The sequence below is a fragment of the Athene noctua genome, chromosome 2 (assembly GCF_965140245.1).
Source record: "Athene noctua chromosome 2, bAthNoc1.hap1.1, whole genome shotgun sequence".
In the NCBI taxonomy this organism is placed as follows: domain Eukaryota; kingdom Metazoa; phylum Chordata; class Aves; order Strigiformes; family Strigidae; genus Athene; species Athene noctua.
In genome coordinates this window covers 64,207,565-64,228,873 of record NC_134038.1, presented here as the reverse complement: position 1 = coordinate 64,228,873, position 21,309 = coordinate 64,207,565, and the positions used below count along the sequence as shown (strand labels likewise).

The following is a 21,309-nucleotide window of genomic DNA, read 5'->3' as shown; positions in this document are numbered from 1 at the left end:
ATAAAAAGACAGCTCACAAAAACCAATGTGGGCTGGTAGGAAGAGCTGACTCAATGCCAGATTTTAAAATAGTGCAGCAAGCAACTGAGAGGAATGTTACATCTCCTGAAAGACCCATCTACTGACTAAACCGTACACACCAGCTTGGCTTTGATGAGAAGCAAGTTCTCCTCTCTGTCCTTTTTGTGTGAAGAAGTGCATTGCAATGAAGGTACAAAAATTGTGCCTGTGGAAGAAACTGCAGAACTCCACTTCTGAGCTTCTCAGCCAAACAACTGTTCGAAGCAGGAGGCAGCGCCGTGCCACTTCTTGTTTATTATATTGGCTATTGATGCCTGTGTAACAATGATCTCCTCAGAAACGGGCCTGGCCACCAGAACCACTCAGGTTGCTGGAGGATGCTTCTGTGTAACGGGAGGAACATCATAGAGCAGCGGCGCCGCTGCATCACAGGATCCCACATTCAGATTTCTTCCTCGGGAGTAACACAGGGGAGTCAGTCGCACTAATGGGTGTTTAACCTTGATATAATTATGAGCAAATTGTTGTAAGCAGAACAGCAACTAAATTGTCTACTTTTCCCTAAACAAATGTCATATCACTTTGGATGTGTGCAAACTAACGTTACTTAAAAAAAAAGTAATTACTTGCAAAGAGTGATAGAATATTGAACATCACTAATGGATCGTTTTGCAGTTTGCTCTATGTCCATCCATTTATCATTCACAATGAGACTGCAGCTTCAAGGAAATAACTGAAAGTAATTAAGTTGTACAGAACTGATACTGAAAGTCATCCATGGTTCTGCTAAATCCTTTTTTTTTTTTTTTTTTTTTAATTTCAGATTTGGATTTTTAGAAGACAAATCAAGAAATGGATGTACCCACCTGTAAATGAGCTATGATCTATTGATTGTGATGGCTACATTTAATTTGATTTTTAAACACAGAGGACTACAGTACACAGCCCTTGAGCCAAAAGAACAAAGCAGAACAATCAGAAAAATGCTATAAATTCAGATTTGCTTATGTGAATGGAGAAAAGCAGCACAGGTTCTCTTTGGAAAGTCTGTTTATAGTTTACAAAACCTTTCATGTGCAATATCGAAAGTATCCACTTGGTGGTCACTGGTGCCTACAATGGAGATGCCTTTTCCATCTTCAAGAATTAGTTATTTGCTTTCCATTTCTCTTCGAGTAACAGAGCATAAGCAGACCTCTGGAAACACCTGGGCTGCATTTTAAAATCCATGGCATAAAAAGATTCAAGTGGGTGTGCCTTGGCTATCCTAGATCAGTCTGCCAGTGAAATAAATTTAAAATCAGCCTGGTGCAAATTCTTAGCATAAACTAATTTCAGAGAGCCTACAGCAATAGAGCTAGTCTGATTTTAATCTATATGACAACTTGGTAACTTTTCTGACAGTATCCAAGAAACTTAATCAATACACTGCAGTGTATATTCTAGTCATTGGATTAGAAAAGATGTCACTTAACTCTTACTCTTTTGAGCTACCACATGTCTAACTGATTGCAGCCCTGTGAATGCCATATGTATATTGTGTAAAATAATCTGCCTGTTTAAATTACTTCAGATCACTCATGTAAATAACAGCACAATGCAAGAAGCTACAGGGAAATAGCTTATTAGATCGTGTTTCTTTTTCTTTCTTTAGTACAACTTCAAAATATTTCTGGAATTGCTTCAGACTCTCATAAAGGGAAGCTACAAAGAGCCAGATTCAGTATTGATATAATGAGATCACTTGGCCTGAACATGGTGTGAAGAATAGAAACTGTATATAGCAAGACTGGAAAAGGATTGCAGCATATTCCCTTCTTTGTTCTTCCTTTCACACGCTGCAAACAGACATACAGCACACCACACAGTAGCAGATTCCATTGGAAAGCACCCTTTTAGGCTAGAAAAATTGTTCTCAAGTCACTGAATCCAATCCCAGGCAAAGACAACCCTGTTTACGTTTCCACTTATAAACTGATTAAGCTCCATTTTACAGCTACTTAAGCTATTTTTTCCTGTTGGTGACTGGTAGCACGAATAGACAAAGAATGCAGCAGAGAAGCAATAAGCGATGCTGTGTTGGGCATTATTTTTGATACGTGGACAAAAAATCCAGAATATTTCTACATCTTGATTGTTCCATCCAATCCAAAGAATTACAAGTAAACCGCAACCTGTCACAGTCATTGCCAAGGTATCTCACTGGCTTCTCCAGATGATACTGTTTCCAGATGAGAGGGAAAAGTTGGCATGAAGTTAATAAAGAGATCATTTGGAAGGGGGTATATGAGAAGAGCAGGACAATTAAAATTTGCAGTGTGGAATCTAGAAAGTGGTAAAAGGGAAGAAGAAAATCAATATCTTTGGCTTACATGAGCCTCAGAAATATCTGCTGCAAGTTAAAAGAGGACAAAATATATTACAAATTCTTTATTTTATATATATATATATATATGCACATATACATGGGAAAGCTTCTTCTCTCTAAACACTTTCTCTTGTTTAAATCAGTGAATTACTCTAGGCTTTTCCCTTGTCCACAAAGCTATAATCTGTATTTTATATTGTGCCATTTTTCTGCTTCTGGTTTGCAATGTGACCCAATAAACTCGCTGCACACTGATGCAATAAAACTTCCGTGAGTAGTTTGCAGCATATTCTTTTTGATTAATGACATAAATGAGAAAATACATTTGGATTCCTCTGGTAGTCTCGGTACTCTGCAGGGGAATTTCACTGCCTAAAGGACATGTTCAAACCTATGTCAAACCTTGTGATGTTTTTCAGTGTTTCCATTTTGCCACAGGAAATCAGAAAGAAATATATAGGTTAAAAAATATTTTCAAGGTAGATTTGAACAGCACTTGAAAGTTTCGTGAGCCTCTAGTAGGAAAACAGGAGATTCATGTGTGCCCTGTGAAAGATTAGCAGAAATGTACCCTATTTCCATAGACAACCTAGTCCTAATGACAAAGGTGATGAAATCAATCAAACAGAACAGTAATTCCTAATGAACTAGTTTTACATTTCATTATCTTGCGTGCCAAGGTAGTTCTTAATGACTGATTTTTTTTTTCTTTAAACTCTTATAACGAATTAAGTAATTAGGAAAATAAGAATTAACAGCCTAGTACAACTTGAGCCCATGCAACGCAGTTTGTATCTGAAGGCAATGAGAAATGTGTGGGCTCAGCAGCTCCTCAGGCTGAGGACTCCTCACGGTTCTGGCCTGAGGAGCTGTCAAGCCCACACGTAGGTAGACAGCAGAGGTGGACGCTATGCCGAGCTCCTCCACCTGCCTGTGCCAAGGCATCTCGTTCCTGACCACCGATGCCTGCGCTTATTCCAGCTCCAAACTGTCACCAGTGATGCGCAATGACGTGATGTGCCCAGCGTAGAGATGAAGAGGAGACAACCTGATGCTGTCATCATGTTCTAAACAGTAATTCAGATGCTGAAGCAATTTAATTGGTTAGGAACTAACAGAGTTAGTCCAGGATTATTTTTACTGCCACTGATGTTGCTTGCTTTAATTCAGGTTTTACTAATTATTTTCCATCAATCTTAATTCTCACTTAAAATGAAAATAGGTATATAGTTTCCTTTAGGAATATAGGAATGCAATGTGAAATAGTTACATTTTAATATATGCAGGAATCGAAGTTTCTCTGATGCAGAGGTTTTTTTCAAAGGAAAATTGCTATGGAACAGAGAGACACCTAGATACATATTTTACAGAGGTTGGACTAGAATTAACTCTGAACTAACAGTCTAGAGAACCTTGAAGTTTAGGGAAGTCTAAAACTAAATTTGAATTTTTCAGCTAGCAAGACATTATTAGGGGCCGAACCCCCCGATCCTAAAGAACCTGGGCTTTTATTTTTTACTGAATCCAAATTTTCTGGGTCAATTCTTTATCTGTTCTGAAGATGTCTCTGTATATGTGTGCATGTATACAGGTGCATACATGAAGGTATGTGTACGCACACATATACATTTTTACCAGACTTGTCCAGCTTTCCACTCCCACTGAAGTCAGTGGGATCTCTGAAAGTTCAGAGACTGAACAACTAGATAGAAACCCTATCCCTTGTCTGAACGCTATACTGAAATCTTTTGGGAAGACAGGGCTTTATTCCCTGAAAATGCCTTCTGTGGGATTTACCATAACATCAAACTGGCAAACAATCTAGTGTGAGTGTCAAGCAACTTGCATTTGCTTCATTAGATTCCTTTCACCTTGTACTTTTATTTTTTATTAAAACTATTTCAAAATTTATTAAAACTATATTTTAAAATATTTTTTCTTAGTCGATTTCTTCTCATTCCATAATTTGAAAGCAGCAGACACCTGTATATTAAAGGTAGAAAAATTGCTATGTGTACCAGCTGCTCCCAAAACAAAGGGAAGGATGTGGGCTCCTTATACATCCCAAAATCCAGTGAATTTTAACTGGTACCTTGGGAGGAAATAAAAAGTGCACTCAGAAACCTACAGGTGCTGCCTGCAGTGCTAACTACCCTTATCCAACTTTCAAGGAAGCAGTGGAGGAATATGGCTGGGGTGAAAATGGGGACAGGACTGGCCCTTTCAACAACCGTTTCCATTTATTATATATATATGTATATATACAGAATTTCATGGACATAAAATAATAATACATAACATCCTTTGGGGAATGCTGACACACAGAGAAGTCAAGGTCCACACTTTAAAAAAATAACGCTTTGGTAGTGCCCAAACTATTCTATTACCCAGACAGTTTAGGACCAAGTGGTAGGGAAAAACTCTGTTTCCCTCACCATCTGCGTCCCTTTTCAATGTGGGACGCATCTCTCTCCGTCTCAGGATTGTCCCAGACATCGGTATGGCAGATCTGCATTTTTTCCTCCTAGGTGGCAGCAGCAGCAGCTGGTTGGTGATGGTTGGCTGTGTTCAAGCCGCCTGCAGAGGAACGGCAAAGCAGCTCTCCCTCTTGCCCTTCCCCAGTTATTGTCCTAGGAATTTCCAAATGAACACCCAAAACTAGTCAGAGACAGCTTCTGAAAGTACTTGGTGTCAGACCGAGAAATAGAATTAAAAGTTTTCAGCTCCTAGTTGCCCACTCGGTCTGTCCTGCTTGCTATGCTCCCAAGAAACAGATTGTATCACCAGTGCATCAATAGGAAGCTTCCTCTCAGTAAAAGGATCCGTGTGTGTGTGTGTGTGTAAGTAAACGTAAAAAGGATGGCCAAAGACAGCCGCAGCAGGTCAATAAATGAGATGGCAGGGAGAGAGAGCAAAACACACTGACAATAGAAGACGTGGCTAGTGATAATGATTCTGCTTCTGAGACTCCTTAGAGGCGAGAGTGGTTTTGCTCTTCTTGCATTCCCTTCCCCAGTGCCAGTCTCTAGAAAGCTATAGTACTTTCAGCAATATTTTTCTCTTTCCATTTTCTTTTCTGACATAGTCATCTACTTTGAAGCTGTATTCCAAGCTCTGCTCTGCCATGCAGGAGAGAACTGTATGGACCATGAAGAAGGTGTGGATAGCAGCAAGTTTGCTGCAGCTGTGCTCTTCCCCTCGCTGTTCTGAGAGGTAAAGTTCGATCATGTCGATAGACATGTCTTTTTAATGACTTCTACAGGGAGATATTTTTCATTACATTGGACATGATGGTACAGGACATCTATCCCTGAACCCAGCTCTCCAACAGTGAAATTTCCCTTTTTAACCTTAAATAAATTTACTAACAGAATGTGCACCAGAGCAACTTACACAAGATGCACATTAAAATAAGTCTATTGAATTATTCTGCAGTTCTCCATCCATGGGCGAGATTCTGCTATTCTTACTCATTTGGGTAAGTAATTTACCCTCTGAGTGCTTTCATTAATTGCAATTCATCTTCCTGCTACGGGATTGCAAGTAGCCCCAGGTAGCCCTCCACACGAGGGAAAGAAAATTAATCTGATCCTTTTTTGTCATATCTGGTAGTAAACCTGAATCAGACACCCTTATTATGTTGGGCTGTACTTTAGAATATGAATTTTCCCATTGAAAACTGTGATGGTGAGATGTTATCAAGTGGAAGTCAAGGGAGAAAAAGTGAACGCGGCGGTGTAAACAAAGACAGTCAACATCTGCACTTGGACTGAGGAAAGGCCGCCAGGGTCCTCCTTGCTGCGCAGGAACAAAAATCTGGGTCTTTGGCCCCTTAGAAACGTTAACAAAGTCCAATGTATCAGAGCCCGTCGCACGGAGCCGAGTCCTCCTCAGACGAGGCACAGGCACAGATAGTCACTCTGCCAGGGGGCTGGGAGGCCGTTTATCCCCCCAGCACCCCTGGCCCCAGGACACCCTGCCCTGTGCGGGGAAGGTGTCCAGGGGCCGCCCCGCTGGTTTTCCCCGCTGGCAGCCGAGGGCGCCGGGGCGCGGGGCAGGAGCCAGCCGGGGGGGCTCTGCGAGCGGCCGGACAGTCAAGGGGTAACCCACCACGGGGGGGCCCGGGGGCTGCCTTAGTGAAAGGGCACCTGAGTGCCTTCTCTCTCTTCCCCCTTTAGCCCCGGGCGGATAAATCTGGAGAAGTCACTCCAGAAGAAACAACTTTTTTTTTTTTTTTTTTTTTTCTTACACACATACACACACACACACCCCCCGCATTGGACAGGAGGCGAAGCTTTCATCATAAGGAACCGTCCATCTCCAGGCTGCTTCTTTCAAAGTGTCGGGCAGCCGCATGGGTGGCGGGGGGTTCCCCCGGCAGCCTCCGTCACCCTTCAAAACCCCTTTTATTCTCGGGTGAGAAACTCCGAGGAGGAAGGAGGGAGGGAGAGAAGGGGGGGCGCGGGCAGGAGCCGCCAAGTGACTGCAGGGGCCGCTTGGCACAGGGGAGAGCAGACAAAAGCCGGCGGAACTACGTGGCTTAAATTCAAAAGGGGCGCTCGGGGCGCTCTCAGGGCAGCCCCGGCCCGGGGAGGCGGCCGGCAGGGGCGGGAGCGGGGCCGGGGCCGCGGCGGGCAGCCCGGCCGCGGGGGGGCCGGGGGTGGGAGGCGGCGGGGCTTCGGCGATGGGCGCCGGCGGGGAGCGGGACAAGCCTGCGGGGGGGGGAGCGCGGAGCCCCCGGCCGCCGCCGCTCGCTCGGGGCCGCAGCGGCTGAAGCGGCCGCCCGAGGCCAGCCCGGGCGCGACGATGAGGGGCATCCCGGGCTTAACGCGGCTGCGGCTCAAAATCTGGCGGCGATGCACCCTGGTGCTCCTCCTCCTCTGGGCTGCCTGCTGGATGGTGGTGAGCGCCCTGCTGTTCCTCCTCCACAGGAGCGTCTTCTCCGAGCGCTGCACCGACGAGAAAAGCCGCCGGATCCTGGCGAGGCTGGTACGTGCCCCGGCGGGACGCGGGGCATCCCCCGGGGGCTGCCCGGCAGGTTGAGGCACCGGGAGCCCGCCAGGGCCGCCACCAGCCCCGCACCGCCCTTCGCCCCCGCCGCCGGGGCGCTCCTGCCCGGCTCCGTCCCGCCGGAGCTGCCGCATCACCGGCGCGTCCCCGCCGCGCCCGCCCGGGGGGGGCTGCCGCTGGCCCCGGCCCTGCCCGGGAGGGAAGGCGGGAGGGCGGGAGGGCGGGAGGCTGCCCGCCTGCCTCTCTGCCTGCCCGCCTGCCTTCCCGGGGCGAGGGCAGGTGCAGGCAGCGGGCCGGGGGGGCGCTTCCCGGGCGCCTCGGAAAGGGCAGCTGGGCAGCCCGCACGCTGCGAAGCCGGGGGGTGGGGGGTGGGAGCCTCCCTCCGGGTTTTGTGGTGTTTGGTTTAGGGTTGGGGTTTTTTTTTTAGTCGAAGAGATGTTTGGACAAAAGTCGTCTTTCAGAAATGCCACGCAGCTTGTAACGCCTCCTGTACATCTGGCGGGAGCTGGCATTTAAGATGTGGTTATTCAAAATTCAAGAAAGGGTTTGAGAATATTCGTTAAAATCTCCCTTTAAAAGGAAAATAATAAAAATAAACAGAATTTTCTAGGAAACACTTCGAGAGGAGGAGCATCTTGAGTTAATGATTTGAGTTTAATTTTGCTTCTTAATTAAGGTATTTGTAGTGCCAATGGTTAGGTAGGAATGGAGGAATCCTGATGGAATTTCAATAATCTATTACTGCAGCAAGCAATCTCGTAATCATAGATTTCCCCTAAATTCTGTATCATAAAAGAAGAGAAACTATAGACGGTGCTCCCACCAGCCTGTGGCATTGAGGTGCAGTTTCTTTACCCCAGCAGTCAGCTTGAAGTAGAGCTGATCCGGGGATTGCAGCTGAAAGAATGAATCCTGCCCACCCCTTCCGTGGCTGGTAAGAGCGCGGAGGTGTGGAGGTGCAAGGAGCAGCCAAGCTCAGGGAGGTCCAGGCCCTTGCCATCACACTCGCCAGTAAACAGATGGACAGAGACTTGTTGCTGTTCTTCAGTTTGGAGAGCGTTAGGCATGACTTCAAAAGCCCTGGCAGGGATCAGATTTCAGGCGCAAGCTTGGGAATTTGTCTCTATCACTGTGTGATAGCTCAGTTTCAGACCCTCCTTCCAGAGGAAGAGTCACTGAGATTGCTGTGCTCATCTGTTTCCATAGGTGAGTCTTCAACAGTATCCTTACGGTTTGCAAGCAACAGGTTTCTCAGACCATGTTAGAAAGGGATCGTCCTTCTGGTGGAATGATTAGAAAATAAGCTCACCTTCCCCAGCCCTGAAATAAGTCTTTATACACCTTCTGAGCACGGCATGGATGTCACAGTTATAGATGGTGCAAATGATCTACGAAATCATCTGATAGCTTGAGTCTCACGGCTTTTATTAAGCGAAATTCAACTTCCAAGAAAAACTGTTTTACTAGTCATCGGTCATATTTTCAGCAGGAGATAAGATGAGCTATTTTAAGTAAGTGGGTGAAAATTTCATGGTTGTATATACCCTTGCGATAGTATTTCTGAAGGTTTCTTTCCTTCTTCCGAGTAAAATGTACATCTGTGCAGATGTGTACCGCTCTGGGAAGGCTGAAGTAGCACTGGGCGTTTTGCAGAGAGCAACTTTAACTTCCAAAAAACCACTTACTCTTTTCTAACGCTGGTGTCACCTTCATTTACACTGAACACACTAAATCATAGCAATCAATTTCTGTTTTCTCTGGAGAAATCAGTTAATTTTGATGCCTTCCAGAATCTTGCTCAGTATTTCATTTACACAGGAGAAGTACTTGATAACAAGGCAGGACTCAGTCTCAGACCTGATCCACACAGAAGTGATGGTGGTGCAGCAAAAGTTATTTAAATTTATATAAATCCTTAGCGGGGTTTACATTAATTTAAACTTTTACATGAATTTAAAGCCAGATTTTTTAACATCTTGATAAGTGTGCTAAGGATATTAAAAATTATGTAGGAAATTTTAAGCAAAAACAGATGAGCAAGTCCAAACCATGCTTGTGTTTGCACTTTTGTGTAGTATAGCTGCATTTCTATAAGGCTTTTGGCTTAGTATCACTTTCATATTTTAGTTTAAAAAATCTGGCACTGAGTGGCATTCAAAAGGCCCTTGTTAGGTAGATTTAAAACTGTCTCATTGACAGATCTCAAAATGCAGTGATTAAGACAGGGATGGCAGCGTCGAGGACCATTTCTGGAAGATTTATTCGGGGAATTGATCAGCAGTCATCATGATGATATAAAATCTTGTATGGTAAACTTTGCAGTTAGTGCAAAGGTTCCTGGATTGGTAAATAATAAACAGACCATCTTTTCAGTGCAGGGTAATGTGAATCACCTGGTTAAATGTTTGCAGTCTACCAAAATGTGTTTTAATCCAGTAAAATGCAAGCTAGGACACTGGGGAGCACAAGTGTACAAGCCATGCCAACAGAAGACTGTCTTGTAAAACTGTATGACTTTGAAAGGACGAAAGGGTCAAATAATTGCTTCAACATGAACTACCAGTGCAGACTGTGCCTGAAAGGCTGACATAATCTCCGAAAGTCTCAAAAAGGTGAATTAGGGAAGGGCTGTTGGCTGTCTTTGCGGCACTGCACAACAACATTCAGTTCTGAAGTCTGTGCTTCTAAGTTTGGCAGAGGAGAAAATGGAGAGGAGAAACAGGGAGGAAATAAAAACACAAAAATATCCAGGGACTGAAAAAGGAAGTATTATAGTGAGAGGGCTGGGGAGCTAAGCTTACCTAGTGCACTATGCTTATGGCGAAACATAAACCACTAAAAGTTGGAGTAAGGGGGGTGGCTAGTGAGGATGTGAAGGTGCAGTCTGGCTTTGCTGACCTTCTAGGTTATGATGAACAGGAAACAAGATTTTTAAAGCCACTCACAACTCACTACGTTCTGTGAGTAGAGAGACACCTTGAGAATTGCTCAAACTTGATTGCTTATTTGAGGAAACCTTTCTGAAATCCTTGCTTGCATTTGGTGACCAGCAGAGACTGTTACTTCTGGAAGGCTGATCTGTATTTCATCGCAGTGAGACCAGGAACTCCTTTCACAGATCCCAGTTTGCAAAACACTGCACAAGTTCTGTGTAAGAATCCGATTCAGAGACTGTTTGTCAGATACTAGGTTAATAATCAAAGATTTATGGGTTCAACTGGAACAGCAGACAAGTCCTAAACAGCAACCAGGTTCAGAAATGACTCATGTCCTATGTCTGGGAAATGTGAGACTGTTTTTTCCACAACTACTTTTTCTCATTAGTGCCATTAAGAATGATGTCATGACAACACAAGAAAATAAGCTGCATGTTCACATGTCTGACTGCAGGTCTTGTGGGCATGTCTTCTTCTAGATGCAAGAGGTCCATGCATATAGACCCTCTAAGAGTGAAAAGTAAAATTGTCCACAGCGGCAAGTGTTCACCCATGTGGACCTAATTACAGGACTAAGTCCTGTATTCTCTTACTATAACAGAAGAAGTGTTAGGTTGGGGTCCTCTTCACAGGAGAACAATGATTTTAAATGTGGTTATACTTACATTCCAAAGACTCCCAAAATTCCTTCTGTTTGTAATCTTCTCTCTAAATTTCTTAGAGTTCCAGATGGTAAGAACTGCTAAACTACTTCTGTAAGAAAATTACATTTCATACTTAAAAAGGGGAAATAAATTTATATTACATTCATAGGAGTAGATTTTCAAAAGCAAGAACATTGATCGGCGTGTTCTGAAGTCTGCAGACAGCCCACTGAGTCTGCTTGACCATCCTAATGTGGATGTGGATGCAGATGTGTGTGTTTCACACATGTACATCCCCCTGGACTCAAGGTCAGGACATTCATGCCAGAGTTTGCCTACCTGGCTCTCCTTGGTGGTACTGAATGTTCTCATTTGGGCTCTGAGAACATCAGAGTATAAATAAATTTTATGCCTGTCTGAACTGACCTCAGAGAGCTGTTTTAGTTAATTTATCACCATTCCTGGATTTTGGACTTAATCCTGCACCCATTCCCCAGTGTGTTGTTTAAGGCTTGACTCTGAACCTTGCCTGGCATCAGAACGTATTCTTCTGGTGCACACCTTAGAGATTGTCCTAAGAAAACACATCACTTTATCATCATGTTTCTTATGTGTGTAACAGCAAGTCACAAATGAGGTGGGGGTCAGGCAGCCATTGCAAGTAGTCCACATGCAGGGGGAGCTGCCAACTTGTTTAAATGAGGGTTCAAATGCCAGAAAGCAATGAAGAAGGCTAACACTGACAAGCCGCCTCCCAGATGTTTGGCTTTCTCCACCACCACAGTTTATTCCCCTTTCACTGGAAACCTCTGAGCATCCCCTCTACTGATTTGCCCAAAGCGGTCCCTGCAGCTGCACTTCTGAATGCCCATAGGAGTATATCAACTGCCTACACTTCTGGAAATTATGGTATGGAAACAATTATGGGTTGAAGGAAGGGATGGTGAGGGAATCCTTGCAGTTCTTGTAAGAATTTGCAGGGACCGCTTAACTATCAAGCAGCAGTTCCCATGTTTCCACCAGCTGATTTTTTTTTCCAATTAAAAAAAAATGCATTTAAGCAATTCATATTAAAATGTCACTTCTGATAATTACATGTGAAACCTGAAAAAGTAATTTTGTGCTACAGCATTTACATATTAAAAACTCTGAAAGTTCTTGGTTCAAGAGGCATTGAGTGCAACCTCTGTGTTTCCTGGTAGTGCAGAAGTAGGTTCTTAGAGCTTCGTTCAGGGCATGGTTGAAACATGCAGGGCTGCAGGATCTCCCAGCAATCCAGCTACCCAGGGATTTTCCTGTAGTTTAAGTGGAGTTGTCTCAGTTATGCTGTGTTGAACCTTCCTGAGAAGTCTTGCATTATAGTGGAAGTTGTCTCCTGTGCCTTAAAGTGTTGCAGCCCAGAAGCTCATGTAGCGCAGCCAAGTGTGTTCAAAGCTTGTCTCACTGAATTCATATAAGGCAGAAACTTAAGAGTAGCAGGTCATCTAGTCCATTTTTTTGCCCCTCAAAAGCCTGTCCTTTACTATCCCAAGAATCCCTGTTTTGAAGCAAACCTCCTACTAGTAAGAGGTCTCTAGAGACTTCTGAAAAACCATTGAATCATCCAACAGCTGTAGAAGGTGTGTGCTTGCAGTACCACAACTGCCACAAGCCTCTCGAGCTTAGGACTGTTGCTGATTCTTTGCCTTTTTTCTAAGTGGTACGTATGGTCCTGCTGTGAATATTCTGCTCTTTCACTCCAGTGTCTCGACTACAGCAGTGGAGCCCTGACTGGTGACCTCTGTGAAGATCTGTGTGTGGCACAGAAGCTGGTGTACAAACACTGCCTTTACTATGACAGAGGTAAGAAGGTCATCCAGGCTGACTGGAGAGGCCAGCCCATCATCCTGAAATCCAAAAAGGAAATGTTCTCCAGCTACCAGCATCTCACTATGCTAGAGGAGGTGGAAACACAGGATATTCCTGAAACAGAGCTTCTGCTGATGGTAGCCTTGGAGGTCAAAAATGTCCTGGGGCTAGAGCTTTCTAACAATACCATGGGGCCCCTGTGGACAAGGAAGAAGGGGCCACGTTGGAAAGCACAGGTGGCCAGCATGTGGTCCTTGATCCAGCAAGAAGAATATATCTACTTCAGTTTGCTGCAGGACTTCAGCAAACACGTGCTACGAATTATTGGCACTTGTGGACACTTTTATGCTGTGGAGTATCTCACAGCTGGACATGCCTGGCACAAAACTCTTTTTCCCTTGGAAAGCATGGTCGGTCCCTCCCTTGCTGGCCACAGAAGCAGGGTGAGAGCCATCATTGACATTGCACTCAGCTTTCTGGACATGGTACAGCATTTTGATAATGATTTCTCTCACCGACTTCACCTGTGTGACATCAAACCAGAAAACTTCGCTATCAGGCATGATCTCACGGTAAGTTGGGTCTTTAGGGTGGTGTTGCAGCAATTTGAGGTCAAATTCTAATCTGAAAGTGGCTGTGTAAAAAAGACACTTCCCTCCTTGTACAGCTTTTGGCCAAGTTTTTGCAAAACCAATGCATTTATAGGTGACAGGCGAGATTCTCTACTGCTTTTCCTCTTTGTAATACGTGTAGCCATGTTTCAGAGCACTAAATCCTGCTGCTTGTTTTGAGAGCTGCTTGCTCGGTTCTGATTTGTTTCACCTCCTTAAAGGCACTGGTACCGACAGGGTCTCTTGGATGTGGTGAGGGATACCTCCTGAAGGCAAGGAGATCCCAAAAGCTGTAAATGAAGCTGTAATTTGAGTCATGGCAACTATTTCTGGTACTGATGCTGAAAGGAAAAAGTCTTTGAATTTGAAAGCTAAGCCTGAATTCTCTTGCCTGACACAAGAGGAACTCCCCACATCCAAACACTCGTTTTTGCATCTTAGTGTTCAGTTTATCAGGTCTGGAAGTGATCCAGGGACAGCGACATGAAACTCCCTGCTACTGTTACTCTTTGACTTTTCATTGTAACTCAGCTTAGACCTGAATAGCTATGTGTGTTTTCTAGGTAGTGATGTAGCTCAGCATCACATTGCTGCATGTGTCTTGCATTCATTCTTCGGACAGAAATTCCACTGGTTTTGGTGGGAATTGTGTGTAGAGACTGGAGGCACAGTGCGGTGAGTAAGTGTTTGAACCAGGCTCACAATTTGCAGTGACGTCAGTGGGGTTTCTGCACTCCGAGTGAATATAGAGCATTTTCAGGGACTTTAATGCTATTTTCAGTACTCAGCCAGTGTTAATATAACACTTGCATCTTCAGAGTACTAGACAACCATTGCCTAAACATATAGCCATTAAGAGCAATTAGAGTGCTTCCCCTTCACCCTTCCCTTCCCTTCCATTGTTTATTCAGGTGCAATACAGCAGCTGAACAGGGAATGGTTGAGCAGCTACAGCAAGAAACTTAAAACAAGCGTACCAGTATTTAGTCAAAGTGAGGGATGGCAGGGAATCCTCAAGGCAATTGTCGTACATTACTTACTGCTCGTTGGTATCTCCCGTTTGAATCCCACCCCACTGGGCTGAGACATACACACAGTCAGAAAGCTGCGGGGCAGTAAGGGGGATGGGACAGAGAGAGCTGATCGGTGAGGAAAGAAAGAGAATGAGAAGCAGAAACTCTAGGTGGTTTTACCAACCAATTCCAGAATGGGGACATGGCAAGGCAGCCTCTTTTTTGTCCCTCGTGTTTGCTTTAAGCAACCTTTTCACTTATTTCTTTCTTGTACCCTGTATAGGCTAATAACAACCTCCCATAATAGTACCACCATTCCTCATCCCAGTAACAAGACTGCTAATGCCCACAAAAATGTGCCGGGAGTGCAACAGTTTTACTTTGAGGATTATTTTGAAATGGTGGGGATAAGCCTCCAGCCCTCACTCCAGCCTTCACATGCAGCACGGAGCAGGGAGATCACTGCCTGGTAGATCAGCCAGGGGTATTTTAAGCCACCATGGAGCTATATAAGGGGCAGAGTTGAAAGGAGGTCTAGGTGAATATACAGTGCCCTGGGACAGGTCCTTATTTTATCATCATGTCTGAGAGAACTAGAAAGGCTACAGCACCTTAAACGACTTTAAATCTGGTCAGGAGCCAAGCTGGGTCCTTCCTGCATTTCCTTAGATACCCTCACCATCCTTTACAATCCTAACAAACCCCACCAAATAGTAGCTGTTTATAGGTAGAATGTCACCTAGATCTGTCTTCACAGGGCCTGGCTGGATGCCCACACATTTTTGTAATAGATGAACTTCAGTGAAACCACTGAGCCCTTTGGCAGCCACACGTTTGGGAACCACGGCTGTTTTTCCTAGAAGAACATTTGCTCAGATAAATTGTCAAAGGTGCTCAGTGCTGGCAGAAACCCCACCTGGGAGCTGGTGCTGCAACCCTAGGGCTGGGGAAACCCTGCACCACTTCCACTGTCTCTTCTCCAAAAAAGTGAACAGCAAAACTGCAGAAAGCTTAAGGAAGTAAAGAAGAAGAGAAAACAAATTTGCCTGTCCAAACGTGTGCAGTTCCTTAGGCTACGTCATCATTATCAGGCTCTCCAAAAAGCTTCAAAATACCTGAGTTTTTAAGCTATGGCTCATCTCTTTAAGATTTTTCCCTGGGGAAAAAGGAGTAGAATAAAATGAAGATTAGACTGTGTTCTTTCTTTTGCTTGTGGAAGGTTTATTTTGTCTTCTACCAGAGCAGACACCTTTAGTTGCTGGAGTTGACTGAGCTGCTGCTCCAGCCATACAGTTCAGCTTCCCCTGTTATCTGGGAGGTCGAATCTTAAAAATGAGACTTTCGTTTGAGGCCAAGTAACTCTGCTTTGCCCAGGTCCCAGATGTTTCCCTCCAGGAAAATGTGTGTCAGCTGCTGCAGAGGAGAGAGTCTCTGACCCTGACTGTCAAGTGTTAAGTGCAGCTCTGAACATACACTGATGCTGCAGCCGCAGCGCGGAAGGCAGGCTGTGTTCGCTGTGGTCACTCGCTGTCTCATGTCAAGCAGCTGCCATCCCATTTCTGGCTTCCTGTCTTTCCCTGTTCATTGCTGTGGTTTTTTCAAGTGGAGTATCCATGGGTGGAGTGACACTGGCAGAAACTGAGACTACAGCCTTCACTCCCAACCTGTCATGGACAACAGGTCTGCATACCTCTTTGTGCTGTGTATTCACTATTTTGCAAGCTTTGTGTCAGGGCGAGCAAATTGATTGACTCCTTCAGTCCTTGCTTTTTCTGCTGAGACCTACTGCTGTCTGGACTCTGCTATGGACCAATTTCTGGACAAGCATAACAAGAACCATGCACAATAAATGAGTCAAGCCATAGCAAACGGGACTGGGCAAAGCCAAAGACTTTCAGCAACCTCAGGGATGTCTTGCTACAGCTGGACAGACCTGAACCCACTATATGTGATGGCAGCTTTGCAGGAGCTGTACCAGGTGCAGGGCCTTCTCCACAGTGATAAAGTCGGGGGTTTAGTCTGAATGGTGAATTTGAAATGATACTGTCTGGCCTGTGGATAATTTTGCACCATCATATAATTAAAAAGTGGAGGTGCCATCTGCATAAGCTAACAAGCAGATCAATCTTCAAGTTGGATACTCTCAGATTAAGGCAAATCAATCCAGTTGCCACCAGGAATGCATATTGTCCACAAATAATTTTCCCTTTCCTGGTGTCGTAAGCATTGACTGGTTTTGTTTAAAAAGCGGTGTTTGTAAGATTACTGCAATTCAGTTAAGTGAAATAAAGCCCTTTTATTGTGATCCCAGTTCCCCGCTGGCAGATGCTCTCAGCACAGCATTTCCAAAAGCAAGCAGCAAAGAACACTTGCCCAGCCCTGTCCCACAAGCTGTGCTGTGCCAGTTCTGATGGGCTGTTTTGATCCACAGGTGGTGGCCATTGATGTGGATATGGCATTTTTTGAACCCAAAATGAGGGACATCCTTGAACAGAACTGCACAGGAGACGAAGACTGTAATTTTTTTGATTGCTTTTCAAAATGCAATCTGAAAAACAGAAAATGTGGAGCACAGAGAGCCAATAACAACTTGCAAGTGAGTAGACACAGCGGATGCTTTATGAATCCATTTCTTTTAAAATCACATTGACTGTAAAATGCATGGTATGTACTAGGAAGACTGTAAGATGAAGGCAGTCAGGTTTTTAAATGTGGCCACCTAAGTGCCAGTCCTGTTCAGAGATCCCGTCCTGGGGCACACAAACACATCTTTATATTCACTAGTGTTTATTGTCGTGTTTTTGTGTAGCTGTTATGTCAATGCCCCAGGTAGGAGAGTGAGGGAAGTGAGGGCAGGGGATTAGCATTACTGCCTCCACTAAGGGCAAAGTTAGCGCTGTCCATGTTCAAGCAGTGGTGGGGCTGTGGCTGCAATTCTCCACTTTACAGACGTTGTACATGGATGCAGTGGAAAGGAGGGTCCATGGGGTTATTGGCCCTGGGATGAGGTGTCTTATGTGTCACCCTGTCTCTTATATGTCTCACTCTGAGACTTGGGCTGATGGGAGGCACTAGCGCAGCAGAGAGGCTGCGGGGGAGTGTAGTTCCGTGGCCTTTGGCCTGCTGCTCCCACCCGCTCACCCTCAGCACTGGTTATACAGAAGTGCAAGAGCAGTCTGAGAAGAAGGGAGGGTCCTCAGCCAGAGCGTAGCTTTTGTGGGTGCTCCTTTTCTATACCTTTCTCTTTGAATGGTTTGAGGCATTTTTGATTCAGATGACATTTTGCTGCAATCCTAGGGAAGCAGCAGGGCATTAGTTATAGCTCCTGAAAGACAACAATCTGCTCTTTTTCCTTTTCTCAGGTAATTTGTGACAAAATATTCCGTCGCTGGTTTTCCCCAAGTCTCAGAGGACCCTTGGTTTCTCTCCCCCTGCAGCTGCAGCTGCAGAAGGCTGTGCAGGAGTGTGCCCAGCCGGGGCAGGGGGAGACTACAGGACACCAGAGGACTCTGAGATCTCTCTCCGAGTTATACCACCTGCTTCGGGTCACTCAGCGAGAGCTGCAAAGGGCAGAGTAGACACAAAAGGCAGAACTGCAGAGGCCACATCCCAGCCACTGCTAAGGGATGCTGTGTATGAGGCAGTCTGTGTTTTTTTTCTTTCTCTCCCATCCCTCCTACCCATTGTATTACATTTACAGCACAGAGATTGCTTTTCTCCTGTACAAATGAAATTCATGGTTGCAAGTGCAGCACATCCTGTTAATATCCTTTCGAGTGTGAAATTGTTTTACATTACCTGGATTCTGTTCTTGCTTATTTTCATGAGCTAGCGCTAGCCCTCTCCATCAGCATTCAGCACATCGTTTGCTTACCAAGAGCTGTAGTGGCTGCTCAGATAGCATCTGTCTGAGTGCAGTGCTCAGAGTGAGGATGCATTTACAGAAGAAAAATGCAAGCGCAGAAAAACTAATATGGTAATTAATATTGGGTGTGGATAAGTACATGCATGGTGTTTCTTTGAATTTCTCTGTAGAATGAGATTTTCTTAAAGTAGGGACGGAGTGCTCTGTCTGAAAAAACAATCTCAAATAGGGAAGCGTATGGTCACATGAAAGAAGAGTTGCTATTGTACAAAGCAGTCCTTTCTGATGTCCCCAAATGCATTTTCTCTGGTGTGTTGCACTACCTGTGCCATAGCTAACTTTCTGGGGAGAAATTATATGAAGGTACTTAGGACTTTTCTAGAGCAAAATAATTATACCCTTGTGGAGTTCCCATGTGGGCACTCATATCCCGCAGTGGAGAGGTATGAATAATGCCACTGAATTTTCCCATGTGAACAAGCCCTCAGGCACTTGTACATCAGAGCACTTGATAAGAAGCACTCCTTTGCCAGAGATCAGAATTACCCAGGAATGCCAACAATCTGTCCTTTGCGCTGAACAGAAAAATACCCGATCCAGAGTTTTCTCACACAGTATTTTTTTAATGAATAAAAGGAAATTTTTAATAAGAATGCATTATCTTGCAATCAGTTGCATAAATAAATATACCTAGATTAACTTAAAATCATTATCTTTGCCTTTCAAATGTGTAGCTGTGGCTGGAGGATCTAACATACAGGTTCGGAAGACATTGCATGTGTTTAGGCCCAGTGTTGGGCTTGTTTTGGCATGAAGGCATTAAAAATTTCACAAACAGAAAACCCAACAGCCTATGACAGCCCTCAGCTCAGAAGGACTCTTCAATATTAAGACTGACAATACTGGGTTGTGGATGTGAGAGACGTAACAACAACCTAATCTTTTTAGTCTTTATATCCCTCAGCCTTATGATGGCCCTGAAGCCTGTGAGCACTAATTATACATAAACTTTCTATTTCTGGAGTGGTTAAAGACTGCCTGTGACCAGAAAAATGCGAGCTGATTAGGAGACCTTAACACTCACCCAAAGCTAGCTCAAATTTTCAGACTTTTGCTAGGTTTTTTTTCTATTCCTTGCAATAAACTATCACAATTTTTAAAATCATGCAAGCCCTCAAGAAGCTCATAGAGAAGGCAAGGTTGGCTGCCTTTCTTGGGGCTGTGCTGAAGACAAACTGCTGCTAAGTCAGAGCTACAGTTTAAGAGCTCCGGACTAAGTTGTGCTCAGTCCATGCTTGTCCTCTAACCAGGGAGACAGAAAATGTTTCAATACTTTAAGATCATCCTTTGCAAAAGTAGGACTAAGAAGAAACCCAAATTCCATAATAAGCCCTGTTACAAAGCTGGGAAATTGATAGAGAAGAAAATAATTAAGGATAGAATCCGATTATGGTAAAGGGTTGGGGACAGACAAAGTACCAGGTCGAGAAAATGAGGAAAAAGAGGTGAAAGAGAAAGAGGAAAAATGAAGTAAAAAATATGGCCCACTTTGTGAAAATATGATTGATGAAGTAAGAATGAATAAACTGGCATTTAGCCTGAGGAAGTAGAGACTGAAGCATGGTAACGCTCTTCAGAAACAGAAAGAGGCTGAGAAAAAGAATAGAACTGCCCAGTCCAGCATTCCTTGGTGTATGTGATGAGCACTGAGTTTAAACTGTTGTAAAGAAAATTCAGGGTAGACATGTTACGGGCTTTCTAATAGTAAAGAACAGTGGATATATGGCACAGATCATTTGGGAAAACTTCAGCCTTCATAAGCTGTGATTTTTAACTACAGGCAAGAGTGCCTGTCAGGAATGATGTACATGCAGTTACATTGATGATCCTGTCTTGAGGTAGCCTTTTATCTCCAAGTCCCCTGATTCTGTTAGTACCAGCTTATATTTGTGCTCTTGCGAGTCCCTCACAACAAAATCCACCCTTCTGAGACACGGGGATAGGTGCAAAACCTTAGAGATGCAAATCCGTGGGGTTCCCTGGGAAGGGAAAACACAGAGCTCTCCAACTGTGCAAATGATGCTACAGAGCCTGGTGGTGTGATCGGGGTTCGTGTGTCCCCCACATGACCTCCCTACTGAAGGCCCTGATCCTTGCTAGGTTGGGAGTGACTCGGCATATACCCCAAATGCTGCTGGGGAACCTGAAGATTTTATACATTACCGCTCTCCTGTTTCCCTGGTCCCATTAATTCTTGCCTCCTTCTCAAGTCCAGAGGGCACCACTGGGGAAAAGCAAGAATCACTCAGACACTCGGTGCTTTGCAGCAGTGTTACACTCCACCATGGCAGGCCTCCCCTTCCCATTTTCAGGTTTGCATTTCAAACAGGTTAAATTTCTGTTGGATGTGATGTTTCAGTTTTAAAATAGATGGAAAAAAACACAGCAAAATGAAAACCGGTGGCAGCCAAACTCTGGTGGAATGTCACTGCTCCGAAGGTCCTTCTCCTTGGCAGGATTTAGGAAGGGAAACTGCCTTTGACAGATTTCTCCAAAGCCCCCAGGGCCTGGCTGCAGCCACCTCCACCTGTCAGGGACCTGCTTCCCCCCACCACACACTTTCTCAGGTCATTATGTTTCACTTCTTCTTTTCAGGATACAGAGAATAATCCTCAGAAACCTCTCAAGAGCAACACAAATGGGTTATTTGTACTTGGCTCACTTGGCTGTGAGATTGCATATCACTGATGCAGCCAGCTCTGGCTGGCATTGATACACCTTCACTGGCGAGTGGAAAGGCAAGCTGAATCTGAGTGTCTGTGTCACACAGGGCATGATCCTTCACTGCCCTCCATGCACTATGTAAGGTCACTCAAACCTGGGAAAGGGGAGAGAAAAATACTACCAGTGAAGCAAATGAAATATTCCAATTTATTTAGCACAGGTAGCAGTGATCAAAACAGAATAAAATAGTAGTTGTGCCTTTATCTCTC

The 21,309-nt window shown here is 44.6% G+C and overlaps 1 protein-coding gene across 1 annotated transcript; it reads left to right on the top strand.

The window, feature by feature from the left end:
• Window positions 1–7,123: 7,123 nt before the first annotated feature.
• DIPK1C (divergent protein kinase domain 1C) lies at window positions 7,124–18,876 on the top strand. Its single transcript, XM_074897777.1, has 4 exons — window positions 7,124–7,378; window positions 12,722–13,399; window positions 16,883–17,047; window positions 17,814–18,876. Exons 1-4 carry the CDS (start codon window positions 7,196–7,198, stop codon window positions 18,027–18,029), a joined length of 1,242 nt encoding a protein of 413 aa, XP_074753878.1. The 5' UTR covers window positions 7,124–7,195; the 3' UTR covers window positions 18,030–18,876.
• Window positions 18,877–21,309: the final 2,433 nt, after the last annotated feature.